This window comes from Sinocyclocheilus anshuiensis, unplaced genomic scaffold (assembly GCF_001515605.1).
Source record: "Sinocyclocheilus anshuiensis isolate Anshui unplaced genomic scaffold, SAMN03320099.WGS_v1.1 scaffold194, whole genome shotgun sequence".
NCBI classification, from domain to species: domain Eukaryota; kingdom Metazoa; phylum Chordata; class Actinopteri; order Cypriniformes; family Cyprinidae; genus Sinocyclocheilus; species Sinocyclocheilus anshuiensis.
The window spans coordinates 302,554-322,255 of NW_015546074.1; the positions used below are offsets into that span (position 1 = coordinate 302,554).

At 36.8% G+C, this 19,702-nt stretch overlaps 1 protein-coding gene across 1 annotated transcript in view; it reads right to left on the bottom strand.

The window, feature by feature from the left end:
- Nucleotides 1-3,886: 3,886 nt before the first annotated feature.
- The window catches only part of LOC107699816 (microtubule-associated tumor suppressor candidate 2-like), a 40,028-nt gene continuing 24,212 nt past the window's right edge, over nt 3,887-19,702 (bottom strand). The window contains exons 6-14 of the mRNA XM_016501208.1: nt 19,118-19,317; nt 9,719-9,785; nt 8,432-8,646; nt 7,558-7,663; nt 6,936-7,009; nt 6,739-6,837; nt 6,284-6,403; nt 5,356-5,453; nt 3,887-5,012 (exon numbers count right to left, since the gene is read on the bottom strand). Coding sequence (XP_016356694.1) covers nt 4,805-5,012; nt 5,356-5,453; nt 6,284-6,403; nt 6,739-6,837; nt 6,936-7,009; nt 7,558-7,663; nt 8,432-8,646; nt 9,719-9,785; nt 19,118-19,317 — 1,187 coding nt within the window. The 3' untranslated portion in view covers nt 3,887-4,804. The remainder of the gene's footprint in view (nt 5,013-5,355; nt 5,454-6,283; nt 6,404-6,738; nt 6,838-6,935; nt 7,010-7,557; nt 7,664-8,431; nt 8,647-9,718; nt 9,786-19,117; nt 19,318-19,702) is intronic.

Here is a 19,702-nt window from a genome sequence, read left to right on the forward strand (position 1 = left end):
GTGCCATCAGAATGAGTCAAAACAGCTGATAACATCACAGTAACACTTTAGTTGATAAAGTGTGACCAGCATCACAATAACTCACAAGTAATCCACACGACTCCAGTCCATCAACTAACATCCAAGGTGTTTTAACTTAAAATGACTTCATGGATCGATAGATTTCTCTAAATCTGTTCTGATGAAGAAACAAACTCATCAACATCTTGGATGGCCTCACGCAGGGCTGTTGCTGGGGTATGCAGGGAGTAAATTTTCAGCAAATTTTAATTTGAGTGAACTATTTATTTAATAACTGGAAAGTGAAAAAGCTTCTGAGCTATTTTATTAGTAAAGATATAGATAGAGATATACAGAAGTTCATACTAATATCATTATATATTAGCAATAATAATACATTAGTTAATATTATTTTTCTAGACTCTTGGAAACTGTCTTCCCTCAAAAGTTGTACTTTTTAAATGAGTTGAAAGTCAGCTTTAAGAAACAGTGCTTTTACATTGTCTTTTAATATTTAAACCCAAAGTGCAATAAAGTGCAACATAATCAAGAGTTTTTGAATGCATCAGAACAGTGATTAGCTACACTAACGAGGTTTGAACGAAACAAATTATACTACAGCTTTAAGACATGCTTTTCCATTAAAGTGTTGTAACAGATCACACATAAAGCTCATACAAGCTGTACAACACAAATTAGAAGAGAGAAAAAAAATCATTAGGACATTTCATTAACACAATCCATGTTACAGTCCTCCCTTAAATATCCAATGACAGACATTTATGTTTGTATTACAGTTGTATTCCTGTTCATCAAAAAAAAAAAATTACATTTGGTCATTATTTATTCATCCTCTTTTCATTCCCAAACATATACTCTGTTCTGCTCCATACAACTCTAGTTCATCATGGATTTAAAAGACTTGGAACATAGCACACAAGTGGTATGGGCTACTTTTATGATGCTTTTTCATCCTTTTTGGCACTCAAGCTGACAAAGATTAAATCCAATATTTTGTGATTTGGTGATCCACATTTTTATGTGCCCATAAAATGAGCTCATGACACAAGGGTTAAAAATTGAAGTATACTACAAGGACAAAAATAACAACATAAGAGATTTGAACCATATGAGAGTGAGTAAATAATGACAAAATATTTTTGGTTGAACTATTCCTTTAAGAATGGAAGAAGCATTCAGAAACTCCATAATCATGTCCATGGGACACACACAAGAAAAAAATTAATAAAAATCAGTGCGTTTCACAACCTGATTGATTGAAGATTTCATTTACATTTCAAAAGCAGAGATAATCCAAGCAGCCACCCAAGGAACTGTAACAGTAGAATTTTTCTTAGCAGACAGGTAGTTGACTGATTTTTAAATTTCATTATTTCATTCAAAGCTTTCGATTTAATTGCTATATGAGTGAAATACATTTAAACACAAGTGTGATATTACATTGATGCCAACCTTCAAATGTATAGTTTACATTCTGTACTGTAGATACAACATGAAGATGTCTTAGAATGTATCGAGTCAAACTGTGAATGACATTTGTAATGCACCTTCCTAACCTGAGCTAGATCTCTGACTGAGATGGGAGGTGGTACGGGAGAATGAGCAGGAATAATCAAAATTCACCAGTACAATGATAGAAAACAAGCCATCATCTTAGTTCAAGTGTTTGTAAACTGCAGCAGCCATTTGCACTTTCTGTGTTTGTACAAATGTTAAGGCTGAAGAATGTGAACTAATGATTTTATGTTCCTATAAAAAAAAAATCAAAAAAAATCATGGTCATTTATGCTAATCAAAAAATTCAATCACTAATAGCTGCACTACTAAGTACACTTAGACAGAAAATAAAACGCGTATATTGTCCCCTCGGCACATTAAATAACAAAACATTCAAGAACAAGATGAATTCCTAACTCATTTCTAAAGTTCCCAAAGACTGAATCCAGACTTTTACCACAGTGTCAGCAAGAATACAAGTGCATATACACATAAAAATGATCCACTTAATTACAGGACAGTTGTTGTAGGCCATTCAGGGAAAAAAAAACGCAGGTGTAGTTAAAATACTTTATGGTTATGATTCATGACTAAACTTCCTGTATTGAGACCATGGCTTTGACGCAGTAGACCCTGAATGTATTACAATAAACTAAGTCTCTGTAGAAGCCTGCATTTTCATTTCAAGAACTGAGGTACTCATGATAACCTGCATGTTGCTAACATAACATGCTAATGTAATGTTCTGTAGTACTTTAACAAAAACCTTTCGGTTAAATATGATGCAGGACATAGGACAAAAGCCCTCATAGTGTCCACATGAATGCAGTTTAGGCATATTATCGGAGTCAGAGCAACCGGAAGACTTAAGATACATACTGTACAGAGAAGAGGGACATAAATAACCATGACTGATAACAGTGGCATGAAGTTCACAGGGAGTTCTTACAGCTTAATGCATTCCGGAGTTTTCTGTAAACATGGACCGTTGAGATGAAGGCATGAGGATTGTTTACCCTCACAAAAAAAAGAGATGAAGGTAAAGACAGCAGGTTGAAGTTTCGCAAGTTGTTTACACTACTGCACTGTCAGTCCATACTAATATTAGCATCCTTGTATAGTAGTCACAAAATGTGAAGGAACCACCTTAAAAAAAAAAAAAAAAAGTGTAAGTACATCTTAAACTCACATTTGTCTCAACATTTAAGCCCCTAGACTACATAACTATTAGTTGACATACAAAGTATTTACCTCATTTGAATGGCTGCTGTCCATCCTTAACTTGCCTATAAAGATCTTCCTGTGTTTTCCTGTTCGGTGTATTGAGCTTGCACAGAGGGCTGCTGGTGGGAGATTTTCCTTTTAAAAGGCAAATTCCTAGTAAAACTGGTATATATGTTGTCTTGATCAATCTTTGGAAAAGCTTGAGACCATAGGTAAAGGTTGGAGAACAAGCGCCGTGATGTCCTGTTCGAACGGAAAACCTCAGCGCAAGCCCAAGAGCCAAATCCATTAGAGCAGAAGATACAAACGAGGTATATTTCCAAAATGGCCTGTGAAATCATGCACAACATTGTGACGGACACGATACAGTCTTAAAGTAAATAAGGGAGAATAATGTTCCTTTTTCTGTTCTCTCTAGTGCAGGATCATGTAAATTTAACAATTTTGAACACCAAAATTGTCATTTTCTCACTGAAGCTCCAAACTCATTTGACTGACTTTCCTCTGTGGAACACAGATGAAGAAATTTTGAAGTATGTGCTGGTCTGTCTTTTCCATGTAATTACATCTAATGAAGACTGATGCTTTCAAGCTTTCAAACCACCATAAAAGTGATCTATGAAACGCATGTGCTACACTGCAAGTCTACTAAAGTCAAACAACTATAAGAACTGACCAAAATCTTATTTGTTGTCATTTACTTAATCCAAATACCTAGGAGAGATGTCAATTTTGTTCACGAGAAAAGCAGTAATGTCCAATTCATTAACTAATTCATGAGCTAGTCACAACTATTGCCTTTTTTGCACATCTGTTGCTCAAACCGTGTTAGTTCAACAACTGTCGTTAGTGACATCACACAGGTGGTACAATAATAACTTCTGCTAATTAATCAGTTCAAGATCAAAATAATTTAAGATTACTGCTTTATATAATGGATATGCCATCTGAGGACTACTGTGTATATAGATATAGATATATAGATATATAGAATAAAAGACAGACTGTACTGCATGTTAGCTTGCTTTGTTTTTTCTCAAGAGCATGATCCATTTACGTTCACGTCATACAAAAAAAAAAAAAAAAAAAAAAAAAACAAAACGTTAGTGACATCACACAGGTGGTACAATAATAACTTCTGCTAATTAATCAGTTCAAGATCAAAATAATTTAAGATTACTGCTTTATATAATGGATATGCCATCTGAGGACTACTGTGTATATAGATATAGATATATAGATATATAGAATAAAAGACAGACTGTACTGCATGTTAGCTTGCTTTGTTTTTTCTCAAGAGCATGATCCATTTACGTTCACGTCATACAAAAAAAAAAAAAAAAAAAAAAAAATCACAATCCTAATCACAGGTTGAAGGCTGTAGTTCCAACCAAACAACTTTATGATGCTGTTTGCGAACATTTGTTAGAACTGCAGTTTCAAATGCAAATGCGGAATCGTTGAACTATGCTGATAAAGATGGAACTTTCAACCATAATTGGCTTAGAATGCTGATTGATTCTTGAACCCGACTGATTCTTCATGAATCAGACTGATTTAGTTCTCGAGATCAACTCACTGATTCAACTATCCAGTCACACTGTAGGCGGAGTATAACAATGAACTTAAATTTGACTTTCATGCATCCTTTTAAAACTTAAAAGCTTCAGTCCCTATTCATTGTAATTGCGCAAAAAAGAACAATTTTTTAAAATTTCTCCATTTATGCTCCACATAAGAAAGTCAGTCATGCAGGTTCAGAATAAGTAAATTATGATAGAATGTTAAATTTTTGGGTTAACCATCTATTTACATAATTACGTACATGCCTTCAACTATTTTGTTCAGTCACGCTCCAACTCAAACCCTGACCACTGTATCAACTAACTAATACAGTAACATTGGCATGATGAAACCGAAAGCGCTATGACCACCATCTATGATGTCAGAGGTGTGAGAGCATCCTCTGTTCCATTCAGAATCAAATCAGACTCCACAATGAGAAACAGGAGTTAAAGATAAAGGAAAAAAAGAATAGTGTGAGAGACGGAGAACTGGACACTCATCTAGGGAAGGGCTGTTGTGGGGAGGGTGAAGCTGGACTAGAGGCTGGTCGATGAAGGGGCGATTGGGTGGGAGACATTCGAGGACTCAACTCGTCCGATTGAAGACGCCACAGCAGCTCTTCATTGGTGCGACTCAGTCGTTTCTTCTCGTTGCTCTCTTTCTCAACGTTCACCTGCAGGTTGGCATTTTCCTCAGACAGTTGCCTAGTAGAATAGAGGAAACAACTACTAAGCATTCTTCTGTAGCTTTAAAAGGGTCATACACTCTTAAAACTAAAGGTTTATAAGGTGGTTTTCACAGCGATGCCAAAGAACCTTTCAGTAAACAGTTCTTCAAAGAACATTTAGTGTGAAGAACATTTTAATAATCTAAAATTTTTTTCACTATAAAGAACCTTTTGTGCAATGGAAAGGTTCTATGCATGTTAAAGTTTCTTCATGGAACCATCAGTGCCAATAAAGAACCCATTTTTAAGAGCGTAGTATCGAAATCCTCCCAAACTAATGTGCCTTTAATGGTATAAAACTAGAAATGTTTTATAAAGACCTGGACATGGCAAGGTTGCGGTCAATCCTGTCCTTCAGGTCTTCATTTTGCTGCTGTAACACCCGAATACGCTCCTCCAACATAACATTCTTTTGGGCCTGTGTAAAAACATGACACACGAAATCACTGAAACTCAACATTTCTAATTTCAAAGGAGCACTTTAGCTTTATTCATCATTATGTACATTAAAATAAGATGGAGAATCAAGTCATATTAGAGGCCTAAAATGTGTTTTATTCTGAAGGCAAGTTGCCTTGTGGCCAACAAATATGACTTGGAAACTCTCGGTTGTTACTGGATACCTTTTATGGTTGACAAATACAACTGCATATAGGACATTTTTAATTTCTAAAGGCACAAGTAACTGAAAACCTTCGGTTTTGTTTGATAACACATCCACACACAGGTGCCAGTATAAGTTTTTATACAAGTATAAAGTCCTAGATATACTTCAAGTGCAATCAAAGAATGAACTGGTTTGATGTAATGTCAAACAAAATCAGGCCAAAATGAAGTTCAAAACAGTTTCCGGTAAAAACCGTCTAACTACTATTGGTCCAATTTTGTGACAAAAACATGGAAATAATTTGTCATTTTTATCTTCTTGTTATTTGCTTGGTCCACGTCATTGCAGGTTTTGCTTCTTTTGCTACTGTAGGCTGTAAGGACTTTAAGTAACTGAAATCATTTGGTGAAGTGATATGGACATGGAACTACTTTAGCTGTGCGTTTCCCTGAAAATAATGTTTCTCAACCAAACAGATTCAAGTGCTTCAACAGCCTTGTAGTATAAATGTACATATCTGACAAAGCGAACTTTGTTTATGAGTACAGGGAATGAAAGCCACAAAACTCCAGTTTCATTGCGTCTTTAATATTTAAAGCCATCTTTAACGTTATTTTGCAATGTTTGTTAATATAATTTACCATTTTTTCCAGCTCTGAAATTTTGAGCTCCTGTTGATGAATCTGTTGATTCTTCATCTCCAGAACCTCTTTAAGACTCTTCAGGTCCTCTTCGATATGCTGATACGGAGCAAGAGCATCCTGTCCACATGCAAACAGAAAACAGATGCAAACTACTACATACTGTATCTACATCCCAGAACTATCCATATAATTAACTGAATTTATATTTGATTATAATTATATTATGACATATAAATTAACTACAAAGCAGTAAACAAGTGTCCAGCATGTTTCGGTACTGTTTAAAAAGCATCCCAGGATGTCCAGAGTTTAAAGAGCTGGTTATATTCACTCACCCTCATCTTTCTTTTGTGGAACACAGGATAAAATTATGACAGAATTTTCTGGGGATGATTTTTTTTTTTAAATACCACTGGCCACACACACACACAAAAGAATATCAAGAACAGTACCACCATTTGCTCATCTGTGCTTCTGCGCAGTGCTTCTTCAAAGCGCTTGGCCCGGTCTCGCAGAGCACGGTTCTGAAATGTCAAGGTGTCCACCTGATCCTAAACACAGCACAGGAACTCACACCCTTACACATGCCATTATAAATAAAAGGGTAAAAACAATGTACGATGGCATTAAAAGTGAGGACATACAGTACCTGTAGTGAGAGTCTGAGCTTCTCAAATTCCTCTTCCATTGACTTCTTTTGCTGCTCATGTGCCATCTTCAGGTCTAAAAACAAACAACCAATTCATGTTAGTAACACTGATGAAAATTAGTGCTGTCAAACGATTAATCATGATTAATCACATCCAAAATATATATATATATATTTTAAAATATTTACTTGCACATACACACACACATACATATATAACACAAATATAATTTATATTATATAAAAATATTAATATTTTATAACCAAAACATTTTTCTTAAATATATACATGCATGTGTATTTATATGTACATAATAAATATATACAGTACACACACATGTATTACGGATGTGATTAATCGCGATTAATTGTTTGACAGCACTAAAAATAATTAACATTTAACAGACAGTTCAGTTTCAGCTGTCTGTAGTTATGTTGTTAGCAGGGACTTCCACCAGAAATCAATAGAGCTCTCATAGTGGGCCAAACCTATATGGTATTATATAGCTTTTAGGCTATGATACCCTAATAATGATGTCTAAGTAGGCAGCTCACTAGGTCTTTAGACACAGTTGCTTCAATTTCTGGGAGTGTGATGGATGTGTCTGTCAGCAGGACTCACTCTTGATGGTTCTGGTGTGTTCTTCCTGTAAAGTGGCCAACGTGGCACCATGGGTCGCTTCCATCTCCATCATGGCCCTCTCATGGTTTTCACTCATTTCCTCGATCTAAAATGGAAAACAAAAATGGTTGTCAGTTTTTAAAAGGTTTTTACAAGGCACTCTGGATTCTGACTGGTCATTTATAACATTTTACAACGTATATTTGATCGTTGTCTATAGAAAAATACTGTAACAAGTTGCTCTCATCTCGTATCACTGTTGTCTCTCTCTTTATTAATACCAAACCAATTTAGATTAGCACTATGGGCCATTTGAGACTTGTGAACAATTTGCTGAAAATTGTCTTGGTGATCTTCAGTATGCTTTGTTACCAAGTTACAAATCTCCACCCACACAGAGGTCACTGGCGAACCAAGAAGGTTGTTATTGGCTGTTGCAAATTTGTGTGTCAAAGTCCACAGAACTTGAACGGATTTTTTTTGCCACTGGAAATTGTTCAAGTGAAAATGTTTTTTATGATTCCCATTGAAATGACTGGATTTCCGTTCCAAATATACTATACTTTTTTACCCATACACTAGACTAGAGTATGCATACAGTGCACATGATGCTAATTTAATAAAGGCTGTGTGTTTGGCTGTACACATACTCTAAGCATTTGTGTCAAAACTGAAGTATATTTTGGGCTTAAGGGAAGATGATTAGTGCATCATCAGACTACAAAGACATGTAACCAACCACCTTCTGGGCTTTCTTAACCCTCATAAGCCTTCATACCTTGAAGTCCTTTGTGTACAGTGCTAAAATAAATGACTCTTCAAGGTGTGTCAATGATAATCTTGGCCTCTACACCCGGTTACTTCCTCATCTCACCTGTTCCTGGTGCTGGGAACGCAGCTGCACTAGGTGGCTGTTCTGCTGTTGCCGGAGTCGCTGTATCTCGGAGGTGCGCTCCTCTACCAGTCTCTCCTGCAGGGCCTTGAGCTCCTGCTGTTGCTCCTCTTGTAGTCCTTTCAGCTCCCGCTCAAAACTCTGCTCCAGTTGGGCCTTCTCACCCTGCAGACGCTCCCACCGCTGAACACTGACCACTAGAGACAAATAATTTGTTATAGTCAGTGAAAGGACGTGTTTAACCTTCAAAAAATGTTGTTGCGGATACATTTGCAACCCTGGTACTTTTAACCTTGGTACTTATTCTGGTGAACAAATTAAAGAATACATGAGCTGTTTTATTTTCTATTCATTAAATATGGGGTTTGTAAATTTGCATGTCTAAAATTTTAATCTTAAAATTAAAAACTCTGATTTGTGTGATTTTTATTTTCATTTTATAGCAAAAATAAATAAATCAATCAATCAATCAAAATGTCACAAATCAAAAAACCAAAACAAACAAACAAACAAAAAATAAATAAATCACCACAATAGGTACAAAGGTTGAAAGTAACATTGTTGCAGATTCAGCATATATAAAGCTGTCACTTAGGCTGGCAATTATGACACCAAATGCTGGTTTGATAAACTAAAATTTCCCAATAAATTAAAGTAAATATTTTTTTTGATCATTCTTGCAATAACTTAAGAGGATTGATGGTTGAGCTTGACAAATGTAGTCAACACATTAATATCTGTAAAACTGAGAACATGGAAAGAGACTATTCAGTTGTTCACTGGCATGCTGCAGAAAGTCCAAATCATGTTTCTTGGGTGTCACAATTTTAAGGAATATCACAGAAAATAGAAAGGTATATCATGCTGCTGCAAAACAACACAGATAAATACAATGTTTTTGGTAATTAAAATTACTGAAAAATATATATTTTTTTTACTAACCAATTAAACAATCAAAATTATGATTTTTACATGAGATATTTGATGCATATTTGAAAATCATGGGACATAGTGAACCATTTGTAGAATATGACACTATGTATTTTAGGTAAAAAGTGTTGCATTAAGTCTGTAACACAAATGGTGTAAGAGTCACATGCCAAATTTAATCCAGGGGAATGGAAAGAGAAAAATGCAGTTTACAAATGTGTAATCAGAGAAGATCTATATAGTCTCTTTTTTATTTTATGGTTGACATCCTAACATTTGAGATTAGATGGCTGTGATGTCGTTTTTTTTTTTTTTACCTCAGAGCCAGAGCAGACTTACCCACTTCATCCCTGATCCTGGCTAACAGCAGGGACAACTCCCTCTCCTTCACGGCAACACTCTCGCTCTGCAAAACACACAGAATCTGCAGGCTCACATGTGTGTAAGGGACAATTATGCAGAGGAATGGATTTAAAAATGGTCAAATGTGCTCAAAGCATTGTCAAATTAGTTATTTAGTAATAATGAGCTATTTAGCAATAAATCAACATGAATGAATGAACCTGACGAAATCTGCAGAACTCTGTGCATGCCTGTTTATGGATAAAATTCTCATGAACAAACCGCTGCTCACTTTTTACAAAATAAAACGGACAAAATACCACTCCTAGAAGGATATCCTTCTATACCACTTTGCCATCTAATTATTTAATTTATCAGAGATGACAAACACCGTGGCAGGTGTCAATTTAAAAGTAGGACTGTTGCTAGGAACAGATATGGGCACAAAGACATCAAAAAAAGTATTTTGTTACAAATTACAAATACTTGCTCATCAAATGTATTTAATTAAAACACGTAATTTATCATTTTTAAAATAAATAAAATACCTACAATATTTGCAAGCAATCATTTAAAGTGCAAGAGACAATGAAATTACAGTACAGTAAGATAAAACACATTTAGTAATAGTGGAGTTAGATACACATAAGAGAAAGAGAAGCTCTTTCCTCTCCTTGACCAACTTATAAACAACATTTTCTTTAACCCTAACACTAAAATATTATTGCGCATTAGCCAGGATGGAGTCCATTTACTTCAGCATATTTATTCTTCATATTGTAAAACTTTTAATTTAAGAAGACACAAAACTGATCTTCTACAGACAGAAAAATGCAATCTTTATCCTCAAGAGGTGGGCAGTATGACCAAAAATTTTATTTCATATAATGATGTATATCACAATATAGTTATTTTTTAAATTTATTTGATCTTTATTAGTAAAAATAAGCAATTCAGTCAAGAGCAGGGAGTTATTTTCTCTTTGTCAGATTACAATTAAGGATATAGCCAGCAGCAGGTATGTTAGGCTACTGTCACTTTAAGATGCATACATGGATCCAATATATCGATACATAATTCTTCTAATTTCTAATGTTTACTTAAGACACAACCGACTGTTTATGTGAATACCATCAAGCATATCTACCCTTTATTTTTTTCATTTATGTTTCTTTATAGCGTCAACGTGTCAAATTAAGCAGTCCTGTGGAACAATACATATTGTCATACTGCCTAGTCCTATTCAAGAGGATGGCTCAAGTGATTTCACTGTCAACAATGAAGATTAGCTTCTAAAAATGCTGATATTTAGCTGTTAAATAGAATATGTAGAATTGAGAAACTCTTGTTATTAGTGACACCAGTGGCCATTAAGTGAACTGCAGCCAGCAACTTACTGCTTGTGCTCACGCACACACTCCATACTCATGCGAGCGAGTGATGGCCAAAACAGTGAGTGAACGTCATTGACATCCTGTCAACAGATGAGGATCATTAAAAATAATGATCGTTTCCGGGCAAAACCACCCTGAGTCCTGCACATACAAATCAGTCAACAGGTTTCATCTAGTTTTTTTAACGTTGTGTTACATGCGGTTCACACATTGTCAATAAAAAGGCGATTAATACTTGAAAATCTTTCATAAAGCCCCTTTAAAAATGTCCTTTCATCCATAGAAATAAGTAGCTAACTTAAGCTAGCAAGCAAATCCAGAATTTCAAGAGCAGCACAGCTATTTACAAATTGCTCTTTTCTTCTGTCCTGTTAAAACATTCAGTGAGCAATATCTGATAGTATATATATTTTAGTACATACCTAACCAGTTTGCACTGAGCACCAAATCAGCTTCTTTCATTGTTTTTTCCAGTTGGATCCAACCATGGGCGAATTAAGACTCCATCTATGGATCCAACAGGATGTCATATGATTCACTTGCATCTAGCCAAAAACTGTGATAGGCTATAGTTGATAACACAGGTGAATAAAGTTACTCTATTATCTGAGAATAAAATTACCTACTTGATTAAAGTATTTTAAGCATTTCAAATACAAAATACTGTAGCCATTAGGTGGTAGTGCCTTCCCAAGAGACATACAGATGCATACATACACATGATACACATCACAAATGCAAGATTTGACAAGTATGGGGAAAATAAATGGAACAACATACAACGTGATTTTTGGTATTCGGTAAACATTTTTCTGACTGGATGGGCAATTTGCAGTTTTTATTGTGCATGAAATCAGGCACCAAAGCTGTTGTGGAGCCACTCAACCGAATCCCTCTGTATCTGGCAAAGATTAGCACAAAATTTGTTTGGTAATTTACAGACAGTTACTGTACAGGTATGGTAGAGTTATGTTACAAGGGAATTTATAGTATTGTTAATATTTTGCCAGTCCCCAAACGCGTTCCCTCAAATGGCTTGGGTATTACGTTCCCATTCAAAGCTTATATGGACTGAAAGCCCCCTGCAGTATACCTGCAGCAAACATAATTAAATACAAAACCATTTGTTCCCCAAGCCTTAAAATAAACCATGGCACAGACCTTAATCTGCACTTATTGGAGTATTGCTAGCTATATCTGTAAGTAACACAAATTTACTCCACAGTGACAAACAACCACATCTATACCTGGCATGTTTAATGATGCCACAACACAATGAAATGCTTATGATCCATACTTGAACCAATGTCAGCAAATGATACAGCATGAGTCAGCATTTTGACATAGCAGTCCTGAATCCTACACTTATTCAGTTCCAAATGCCAGCTGAGATCCCACAGCACTATCTGCTGTTTTAAAACTCCTATACAGACAGTGAATGCCACTGTGAAAAGTACCATACTAGTTCTATGGTACTGAAATCCATGTACCACTGTATTCACAAGGTACTTCCAGGAATACCACGCCACATGTCCAAAAGGGTAGCATGGTATTTTTTCCAAAACTCTGTATATCAGGCCATTGGAGTTGATAAAAGGTTGATGTACAAATACAAAAATATTAAAAATAAATTAAAGGTGAAGTATGTAATTTCTGCATTAAATGGAATGGCTAACACCATTGTACGTACTGTACGACTATTGTACAGTAATGTCTGCTTTTTACAAATTTTTTAAAAATAAAATTAAATTTAATAGAAGTTAACAAAAAACAAAAGAACAAAAGACAAAGACAAGACACACCATGTATATTTTATCATGGCTTAAATAGATGCTGCTAGCCTAGCTTTATATTTTATAACCCTCTCATATGTAAACCAACAGCAGGGTCAAGACCCTATGACCCCACAAATGTCCTGACCTGTAATCATAGTGTCCCTTCTCCAGATCTCACCCAATCAGATTTTCCTCCAGCATATAACATGTCATGCAGATCCCTGGAGACTGAGAGTCTTTCCGTGAATACAAATCTGACTGCCTTGTTCTTCACCGCGTTACCTCACCTACTTTCAATTCCTGCTGTGAAATGTCTATAATAGTGAGAGCAAGGCGGTCTCAATGACTCAGTCCCCACCTATAAAACAAAAGATAATTCTGCAGGGCATAACACCCGTTACACCCCAACACACCTACAACACTGAACGTGCTTTAAAAACATACATGGACTTTCTTATTAGTGTTGTCTACTAAGCATTGCCATTACTACTGCTCATCTTGAGGATTAGGGATTTAAATAAAACAATAACCCCCAAGTATAACATTTTGTTCTGTAACACTGTCAGTAGGCCTACAGACATTACGATACTTCACATCGTATGGCTTGAGAAGTTAACTATATTTCTATGATATTCTGTACTAATATATTTACACTAAATAAACTAATATTTTTGCCTTGGTCCAGTAGGTATAGCAACCACCCTAGAGACTGCATAGCAACATGTTAGATACCACTAAGAGCAGTTTAGCACTCTCTAGCAACCACTCAAAACACCCTAGTGTTTTAGCAACATGCTAACAATCACACAGCAATCCCCTAGAAATCTCTCAGAACACTCAGTGACTGCATAGCAACATGCAAACAACCTCTCACAACACCTTAGTAATGTCCTGGCAACCATAGCAACCACATGGCAATACACAGACAAGCACTCACAAGTCACAACACTTTAACAACAACAACAACAACAACAACAACAACAACATGGAAAAATCCTAGAAACCACCCTAAACAGCCTAGTAACCACACAGCAACATGTAAAAAAATAAATAAATAAATAAATTAAAAAAAAACAACACTGTGGCAACTACCCAGAACACCCTAGCAACCATGTAGCAACACTGTGACAACTACCCAGAACATCCTAGCAACCATGTAGCAACACTGTGACAACCTAGCAACCACCCATAAAACTTTAGAAACCACATAGTAACCTGCAAACAAACACTCAACACCTTAGCAACCACCTTACCAACCCAGTCCTAGCAACCATACAGAACTCCCTTGCACCCACAAGGCAATATACAAACAAACACACATTAGGAACCATATGGAAACATCCTGGCAACTACCCTAAACAGCCTAGTGACCGCACAGTAACCTGCAAACATCCACTCACAATACCGTATCAACCACATAGCAACACCCTAGCAACTAGTACACAGAACTTCACATCAACTGAATAGCAACATAAATAACCACTCATAACACCTTAGACACCACCTAGCAACCACCCCCAACACTTAAGCGACCACAAAGTAACCTGCAAACAACCCACAACACCTTAGAAACCACATAGCATCCATCCACTCCAAGTTTTGCAAGGGCAACAACGATACTTTCTTCAGAAAATGTTAATATCCAATTAACAATGTTATTACCGCCATCTAATATCAAATACAGTAATAGGTTTTATTTAATAGGTCAATAAACCAAAAGTGCAATAACATATCAGAATTATGATCCCCGTTGAAAAAAACCAGCATATGCTGGTTAGGTATGTTTTGATGCTGGTTTAAGCTGGTCCTTTGCTGGTTTATGCTGGTCCTTTTGCTGGTTTATGCTGGTCATGTGCTGGCAAAGGACCAGCATAAACCAGCAAAAGGACCAGCATAAACCAGCAAAGGACCAGCTTAAACCAGCATCAAAACATACCTAACCAGCATATGCTGTTTTTTTCAACAGGGATATCAGACCTCCCATATCAAGTGTCAGCGGTCAGAGCGGGGTGTTTCCCCTCACTAAACGAGCACGTTTGTCTTCACTGACAGCGCGCGCGCGCACACACACACACACAAAGTATATATAAAATGACTGTAGAATGAAAAATATTGTGCAAAAAAAAGCATAGCTGATTCTACTTTATCAAAGTCACAGAGCAAGAGTCACACACTATTCCTGCTATTGTTTTACCTTAGTATCCAAACAGCATGAAGGAAGGAGACACAGAGAGAGATTACAGCAACTCTGGCTCATGCTAGGGCAGAATGTAGCTTCATAAAAACCTGTCGGGGTAAATACCATATGCACACCAAACAAGATAGAGAGAAATGAAGTGAAAGAGAGGGGGTGGAGGAAAGACAGACAGGCAGAGTGAGGGAGAATGAGAGAAAAAGACAAAAATCACCCAACAACCAGCCTTACCTCATCCTGTGTTTAGCAGCCTGACTACTGCAACAACGAGTACCGTGAGTCTGCGATTCTACACATGTTCTTCAGACAACCCCCAAGCTTCTCGCCCTCTCTCTCTCACATACACACACACACTCAAGGATGCTGAGAGGAGGAGGGTACATGATGAAGAGATAGAGGAACAGGAGAATGAGATCAATAAAGAACAAAATAACACGTGTGCATTGTCTGATACTAAAGTCTCATGGGAACAAACATACATTTTCATAAGCATCCAATCAGATGAAAGAAAACATTCCAGATGAAATATGATAAATAATTTGTTCTATAGTACAGTGGCAACACTTAACACTTGAAACTTGACTTGATGATAATCTTGACATTTGCGCTTATATACCATAAATCTAAATAAATAAAATTCAGTAATTTAAGTGCTTTACGATACAACAGACCAAAAAAAAGCAAACCAAACCAAAACTTTCAACACCTTAACATCACAGCAACCATCCAGAACATCCAATCGCATAACAACAGCAACAATCACATAGCAACAAGCAAACTCGTATATCTTAGCAACGAGACTGTGATATTTTAGCAACCATACAGAACAGCCTAATAGTATAGCAGCATGCAATAATCACTCTACCATTTATCGTCAATAACAATTTACCGTCCACACAGTAGAAAAACCCAAGCAATCACCCAGAATAACCTTGTGCAGAGGTTCTCAACTCTGGCCCACGAGATCCATTTTCCTGCAGAGTTCAGCTCCAACCCTAATCAGACACACCTGAACAAGCTAATCAAGGTCTTTAGGATCACTAGAAAGTTACAGGTGAGTTTGATCAAGGTTGGAGCTAAACTCTGCAGGAAAATGTGTCTCATGGGCCAGAGTTGAGAACCCCTGACCGAGTGACTACATAGAAACACTCAAACAACCACCCACAACACCTTACTAACATTATAGCAATGCCCTGGAAACCATTCAGAATATCTTATGCTGCAATTCACGTGCTATCAGAAATTTCCTACTTCCCAGTTCTGAAGTTGTAATTATGAGTTAGTCCAAGTGCTTTGTTGTCGAAAAGAACAGGAATCATGGAGGACGGCCCATTCATGAGTTCATTCTTGCCTATTTCTTGGGGAAATCTTATTAAAGCCAAAAGATATTTAATCAACATCCAACAGGTTAAAATGTAGCATCCCATTCATTGGTAACCATATAAACATTTACTGCACAATTAAGCTTACTGACGATTCTGATATTACGGTCAAATATACGCTATTTTTCACTGTTACATACAATATGCATCAAATGGTTATTTATTTACTTAAATATACATGACTGTAATGGCAGGAGAAAGCAATGTAGATGTTGTGGGAAAAATTAATAAAACTTATCAGAACTACAACTATATCTTTCCCCTCCACCATGTTTCAAGTTTATGGCCCTCCCAGCTCGGAAACTCGGGTATCAAAAAGAGTTTCCCAGTTGTAAATATGACTTGAGAGGTCGTTCATGTCAAATTTCCGACTTGGAAACTCGTATTTACGATAATTTCAATAGCATGTGAAGGTAGCGTTATTATTAGCATGACAATTTATCAATAGCAGACAGGTTGTCAAGATCCAAAAAGGTCATAAAAACACCATAGCGGTCTGGAAAACTTGTCAACAACCACTTACAACACCTTAGCAACTACATAAAGCCCAAGCAAGCATCCAGAACATCATAGTGACTACATAGTAACATGCAAACCATCACTCATGACGGCTTAAGCCTGGAATACACTACATGACTTTTGGCCCGATTTTCCCCCCATTTACAGTCTGGAGAAGTTGACGCTAGTTGCCGAAAGTCAGAGCCAGTCTGCAGATTTCAGTTGACAGGTTTCATAAAAAATCACGTAGTGTATTATGGTCACAAACTCTGATTTTTTTTTTTAGCTTCAGACTATGATTCCATCTAATCGGAGGATATCAAACATGTTTGATATTTTGAGCCAATTTTAGAACACATATTGTTTTCATTTGTCATGCGTCTCCTAGCAACAATGCACAGCTTCTGCTTGAGTTTGTTGTGATCGGAACAACTTTAAAGTCTGGTAGTGTGTGATCCTCAGTCATTTAGTGTATGATGGACAGTTTTTCCTCTGCGACTATTGCAAAGTCGGTAAGTGTATGATGCCCAGTGTTTTAAAATCTGTTCAGATTTTAAAAGTCGTGTAGTGTATTCCAGCCTTTAGCAACAACATAATACCACAACCATTCAGAAAGCCCTAGCAACCACACAGCAGCACACAAATAAACAGTCACAACACCTTAGCAATGCCAGAGCAACCACCCAAAACACCTTAGTGACTACATAGCAACATGCTAACCACCACTCTTTGGATGTTTCTATTCAGTAGCTAGGGTGTTGTGAGTAGCTTGGATGTTTCAACTTTTTTGATTGTTGAAGCATTTTGAGTGGGTGTTACCATGTTGCTATGCAGTCACTAGGGAGTTCTGGATGGTTGCTTTTATGTTTTTGCAAATATCTAGTGACTAAATATTTGCGTTTTGCAGTCGGTAGGGTGCTCTAGATGGTTACTAGTCCATTTTGTAGTTGCTAAGGTTGTTTGAGTTTTCTAGCAACCTCTTCGCAACATACAAACAAACACTCATAAGACCTTAGCAATGACGTAGTAATGCCATAGCAACCACCCACAGCACCCTAGTGACTGCATAGCAACAGGATTTAATTATTATTATTTTAAATACAGGCAATGCATTGATGTTACTTTCCTGCTGGGACAGGTCCCCTCAGCCAGACTGAGTGGTAAAAGATTCTGCAACATGACTGGGCTCTAAGTCAAGTCAAGTCACCTTTAGTTGTATAGCACTTTATACAATACTGATTATGTCAAAGCAGCTTTACAGTGTCAAACAGGAAAATAGTTTGTCAATAATGCAAGAAGACAATAACAAAGAGTCATTTTTCCAGCTAAAGTCAGTTCATTGAGGATTCAGTGATGTCATCATCCAGTTCAGCTCTCTTCCAATAGTGTCTGTGCAATCAGTCAGTCAAGTGTCCCCAACTAAGCAAGCCAAAGTCTTTAGTAAGGGAAACTGCACAAACGGGAGTAAAACAAATGCATAAATTAAAGGGAGTTGGACTCGATAGTGATCCTAACAACTTTGTGAAGAACCAGTGGTCCATGGAAAATTCAATCAACAGGTCATCTGGAACTAAATTCAATCAGTCGATCAGTCAATTAATCAGTCAGTCAGTCTGTCTGTCTGTCTGTCTATCTATCTAGTTTTGTACAAAAACTGGGGTTTTCTAACATTATCTAACCAACCAAGGCTCCTCATTATGGGGGGTTTTAAATAAATGCTGACAAAAACTTTACAGCTATGCAGAATATAAGTAAATATTAAATTGATGAGTTGTCAGTACAATGAGTTTGTGGTTAAAGAGTTAACCTTTAACCCCTGGGTTCTTGATCAAACTACATTGCTCCAAACCGGCCTTCTTTCAAATTAGTGTTCTACAAATTGTAGATAAGATGTTTGAGCTTAAATGACAAGTAATCTTTGTCTTGTCCCTAATGTGACATGAAACCGGGACTGAGGCCCATTTCCACAAATCCATTCTTTCGAACAGTTAGTTTCAAAACAATTATTCAGCTATTTTTTTTTATGCCATTTACAACTTCAACTTTGAATTCTGGGTCATCCCTATCTAGGATTGATCCAGGCTGCAACCCCTGTGGGTCTTAACTATTAAGTTACCAGCTCTTTGGCATTTACAGCTTTGACAGTGTGTTACCTTCTGGCAGAAGTGTTGTGTGGATATGATGAACACATCCAGGCATCGTGAGGACTTCCTGAGCTCATCCTGCAGGGTGATCAGCTGCCGAGCCTGATCTTCACATCTCTCTTTCAGTTTCTGTACCATCAACCGCTCCCGCTCGGCATCCACACCTTCAGCACGCCCACCCAGACGGGCCACACATGACTTCTGACGCACTGAGGGAAGAACAAGAAATATGAAAAAAGTGCATAAAGAAAATGAAGCGTGTAAATGAAAATTATTATTATTATTTTTAAATTTGGCTTCAAATATGTCCTTAACATGTTTGTGACAGGCTTTGTGAGATTCTCTCAGTTTATTTTTAAAGGGGTCATATGATGCGATTTCAATTTTTCCTTTCTCCTTGGAGTGTTACAAGCTCTTGGTGCATAAAGAAGATCTGTAAAGTTGCAAAGACTAAAGTCTCAAATCCAAAGAGATATTCTTTATAAACATTAAGAGTCAGCCACGCCCTCCTAAAACAGCTCATTCTAACACGCCCCCACGTGTCTACATCACGATGTGGGAAGATTTGCATAACACCGCCCAAATGTTCACGCA